Source organism: Cupressus sempervirens, chromosome 5 (genome assembly GCF_028749045.1).
Source record: "Cupressus sempervirens isolate cs-2001-9-10 chromosome 5, ASM2874904v1, whole genome shotgun sequence".
NCBI classification, from domain to species: domain Eukaryota; kingdom Viridiplantae; phylum Streptophyta; class Pinopsida; order Cupressales; family Cupressaceae; genus Cupressus; species Cupressus sempervirens.
The window spans coordinates 694,910,691-694,915,534 of NC_143122.1; the positions used below are offsets into that span (position 1 = coordinate 694,910,691).

At 32.7% G+C, this 4,844-nt stretch overlaps 1 protein-coding gene across 1 annotated transcript; it reads left to right on the forward strand.

The window, feature by feature from the left end:
- Window positions 1-2,794: 2,794 nt before the first annotated feature.
- LOC149557888 (uncharacterized) lies at window positions 2,795-3,279 on the forward strand. Its single transcript, XM_089830496.1, has 3 exons — window positions 2,795-2,893; window positions 3,051-3,075; window positions 3,146-3,279. The coding sequence occupies exons 1-3, from the start codon at window positions 2,795-2,797 to the stop codon at window positions 3,277-3,279; spliced, it is 258 nt and encodes an 85-aa protein (XP_089686622.1).
- Window positions 3,280-4,844: the final 1,565 nt, after the last annotated feature.

Below are 4,844 nucleotides of genomic sequence, written 5' to 3' on the forward strand. Positions count from 1 at the left end.
TGGTCTGGACCATAATAGATCCTTTGCTCACTATGAGAATAGTTCCATTATTTTCCATCTTAATTTCAGACTTAAAAGTCTTATCAATGAAAGAGAATAGACTTTCATTACCACTCATGTGGTTGCTACATCTGCTATCCAAGTACCACACCTTAGGGCTTCCTTCTTCACCAATGTTACACATGATGAAGGCTATGTGATTATTTGGATTTCCCATGTTCACATCAGCCACATTAGCATTCTGCTTTGACTAATCACCCTATTTCTTCTAGCATTCACTTGCATAATGCCCATATTTTTTATAGTAGTAGCATTCATAATTACTCTTACTGGAGTTGTAATTCTTCTTACCTCCTCTAGAGTTGTTTTGAAAGGTACTGGCTTCTTTTTGGTTGCTTGCCCTTCCTGAGCTTTCTGCACTAGCATTCCTTTGACCATTCCCTCCATGACCTCCATTTCTTGAGCCTCTACTAGAGCCATTTCTTCCTCTCCCCCTACCTTTTGAATTCTCTTGAGCTTTGAAAGATTTGTCTTGGGAAGTAGTTACTGACCTATTTATCCAATGCTCATGGGTTTGAAGAGTTCCCATCAACTCATCTATTATCAATGTAGTGAGTTCTTTGCTTCCTCTATGTTCATGACAAGATTGTCATATTTCTAACGTAACTCAATATTTTCTCTACTATTCTCTACTCATTGTATTCTTCTCCATTTGATTTGAGCTAGTTTATCAAAGTGGAGATTCATGAGCTAAACTTTGCAATAGGTTCATTATCCCTGATCTGAAGGTTGTCAAAGTCTCTTCTAATCATCTGAAGCTTCACTACTCTAACCTTATCAGTTCCTTTGAAGTTTGTCTCAAGGATTTCGCATGCTCCCTTTGGATAATTTTTTACTGCAATCTTAGGAAAAACTCTCTGTCATTGCTACCTCAATCAAAATCAATGCCTTTGCATCCTTTCTCCTTGACTCCTTTAGCCGAGTCTTTCGATTATTGGTAAGGACATCATACTAAGTTGGGTCTATCACATCATTGAACCCATTAATCACAAACTCCCATAAATCATTTGCAACCATTATGGTTTTCATTTTCTTTGCTCATGTATCATAAATTTGTCCATTAAAGGACAATGGTTGCTATCATATCTTTCCTGTATCTCTTGCCATGTCAAATATCTTAGAAAACAAATGCCCTAACTCACTATGGATGTGGGACCTCAAAGCTCTGATACCATGTAAAGAATTAAAATCACAAATCTAAAACTTTTCTCAGCAACAACTATTGCCAAGTGCCAGTTTTGCTCAACATGTGAAGGTGTTGAGTGGCAATTTTGCTCAGAACCAATGGATTCCAAGTGGTAGGCAGACAATGTCAAGTGAACTTAACACAAGAACAAACTGAGTGAACTCAACAAACAAAACAACTTGGTAGCAAGTATATGCCAAGTGAGTTTGGCAACAAGGAATGACGAGTGAATTCAATAGCCACGGCAAAGTGGTGCTTGACAGAAGAGGATGCCAAGTGTGCTTGGTAGAAACAACAAAGTTATAAACTAGTCAAAGACCAAACTGAGTGACAATATGATAGACTAACATTAAAATGTAGAGAACTGAAGGATGAAGGTTTCAGACATGAAATTTTCAAATGTAAAATATTATGCAATGAAGAATAGGAGAAGGTAACACCAAAGATTTGTATGCCTTCTTTCTTGCTTCCTTTATATTTAAATATGATAAACTATTAAAAAATTTGGGAGCATTCAGCTTCAACCAGAAAACCCTAAAAACCTTCAAACTAGTAAAACTTCAAACTCTAAACTTTAAACATATAGCTCTAATGGCTGCATACAACAATAGCTAGAGCAATCACTGCTTCATAGGACAAAATCAATAAACAACAAACTTATAGAATGACAAGAGAAGAAACACGTGCAACTATAGGCATGAGACAAACTTCCTTTTTTCTTCTGAATGACTAGATCTACTGATCAATTTCTTTCTTCTTCCTTCTCTGCTCTGCTCTACAACTTTTTTGATTTGCTGAACTCTTCCACTCACTTAATGAGACTGATTCATTCCTTTTGTCTCTTGCCAAAAATATTTCCCCCTCATTTCCAAATTTAAAACTCACCTATCGAGCATTAAATTTTTTGACCATTCTACTGGCCTTCAGGGTGGTAGGTGGGCATTTGGCTCAAGGGGCAACCAAAACACGTGAGATATTTCAACAATTCAAAGGCTATCATATTGAAAGCCATCTAATGTTCTTAGATTATATTTGATCATAATGCACTGAATCTATATTTGTGAGTATTTATGATTCATACAAGTGACTAGCTAATTATATATTGATGGTGTTAACAAATTAGAGGAAACATGCTCTACTAATGAATTCATGTAGACATTTTGTTGTACAAATTTTAGAATTGTGAATGACATTGAACCCCAATCATTACAACCCAGTAACCCATATCGACATATCCAAATAATCTCATCACAAAAGTATGTGTTTAAATCAAAGTGCATAGCTACTGATAGTTTCCCTTCTAAACTTCTGTGTAAGATGGATTGGACTTCTAAAGCCAAAGACATGCATGGTTATCATAACAAACTTTCTCATGTTAGAGGGGAAAATTCTGACCTAAGAGCACACCTTTTGATTTCTCTTTGTTAAAGAGGACTTCCCCTATTGCTATAGTTGGGTAGTGGTACTACACATTTACCTTTATTAGAGAGGACTTCCACAATTGTTAAAGTTGGGGAGTGGTACTGCCCATTTATCTTTATCAATGAAATGGGTACCAAATGGAAGGATCCCAAGATCCAGCTAATGGAGTGTCCTTTCTACAAGATGGTTCTAGAAAAGTTTTGGGAGGAGATATATATACTCAATGTATGGCTAGAAAGGATGTTGATGTGGAGAAAACCTTAATAGTAGAAGTTCTACTATATGGTGAAGAAGTAGCCAAGGAGATTAGAGATAATGATGGAAGTATTTTGTTTAAAGTTGTGAAGAGGCAGTCTAGATAGACTACTAGTGTGAAACTTAGCTGGCCCATCATTGCCAAAATGAGGGTGGGACAAGATCGTTATGGATCAAGACAAGGAAGAGGAGGAGATGTACGGCTGAAGAAGTCATTTTAAGGCATTGGTAATGATGGGAAATTCACTTGTTATGTTGAAGTTGAGAGATATGTATTGAAAAGAATGGATGGAAGTGTTGCACTTTCTTGCTTATTTAAAAATTCAAACCAAATAAAGGGAAAGTGGGAACTATGAGGGACAAGGAATAATTGTTCTTACATTCTCTATTTTGTTTGTGGGGAGATGCATTTTTCATTCCAAGAAATCATGTCACTTCATCAATTCTTATGGTATGGTCATATGCAAGGCTCCTATGAGGAGGAAGAGCATATCTAGAATATGACATATTTCCATTTGTTAATGTATATTGGATAACATTTATGTATATATTTATAATTTTATCTTTTTAAAATATGATTGATTTTATTTATTTATTTATTTATTGATAAGTGTTTACAATTTGAATTTATTTATTAGAACAAATATAATTTGATTCTAGTAATTTCTTTCATTTAGTAATTCAATGTATTGTAGATAATCTTTATTAGAAGACTTTTTCAAGTGACATCAAGAATAGTTACATAGGACATGAAATACATCGTGATAGAAGCATTTATACTAGCACTTGCACCAAAAAGAGCAAGGGGTATGCTAATAGTGAGAAAGGTGGTAGTCTATATAAGATACACGAGTAGGTTTATTTTTACCATATATTTAATAGATTGTTTAATTATTTTATTGAATATAATAAATGTAATATTTGAAATTATAATAAATGATATCATTTAATTATTTTTACAATAAAATTAGTTTGAATAATAGATAATTAAATTAAAAGGTGATAAAAGTATTATAGTATATTACTGAAATATAATGAAGATGTAAAAATTCATATAGAATAGAGATATAATGATTTACATATTAATACTTCATATTTTTTAATATATATAAATTAATATATAACTTAGTAATTTATTGTTTATTAAAATTTTATGGTTATAAAACTAGTAAAGGATATTAGAGTTTTGTTAAAAGAAAAACATTAGCATTTATGAGGTTAAGGATAGTTAATAATTTCTACACACCAAAATCTTTTTGCTAAAAATGGAGCAACTCAAGAAAAGGGCTCCTATAAGACAAAAAGAATTGAGCCAATCATACAATTTATATAGTTTATAAAATATATTATTAAATAATTAAACTTTAGAAAAAGGTGTTTAAATCAAAAATAATTTTATGTCATTGACTAAAACTAATTGAATCTTCGGGTGAAAGCAATAGTATTTGCCTATGGCAAGTACAATATGACACAAAAAGAATGTAAATAACAAAAAAATAAATTAAATATTATTAATTTGACATAACTAATAATTAAATCTAGGATAGTTAAATTCACATACTTGTATAAGAAATGTAGAAAATAACTTTGATATCAACATTTCCAGTCATACACAATTAACTGCAAAAGAAAAAGTGGTTGACATTAGAACAAAATGTTTGAGAAATGGAAGAGGAGATGACAACCAAAGGAATCTCTGTGCAACAACAACATCTTAAGGAGTGGCACAATGTTTCTCTACTTAGCCACTTCAATTGCTTTGTTCTATCACAAACAAGAAACATGTGTGGAGACTTGAAAAAAAAATGGCGCCCACTATTTTAGCTTTCTAACTACAACATCCGAAGTGGCCAACATTTTCATAAGCTGCACATCTGCAATGCAAATTAAGATCTTCAATAAATGTTGCAGTATTGGTTCA

What these genes read in the sequence shown, in the direction of transcription:
- LOC149557888 (XM_089830496.1), top strand. Translation starts at nt 2,795, where the DNA reads ATGGGTACCAAATGGAAGGATCCCAAGATCCAGCTAATGGAGTGTCCT. An exon ending in AGGAGATATATATACTCAAT is followed by an intron (nt 2,894 to 3,050) that starts GTATGGCTAGAA and finishes TGTGAAACTTAG; the next exon opens with CTGGCCCATCATTGCCAAAA. An exon ending in CCATCATTGCCAAAATGAGG is followed by an intron (nt 3,076 to 3,145) that starts GTGGGACAAGAT and finishes AGTCATTTTAAG; the next exon opens with GCATTGGTAATGATGGGAAA.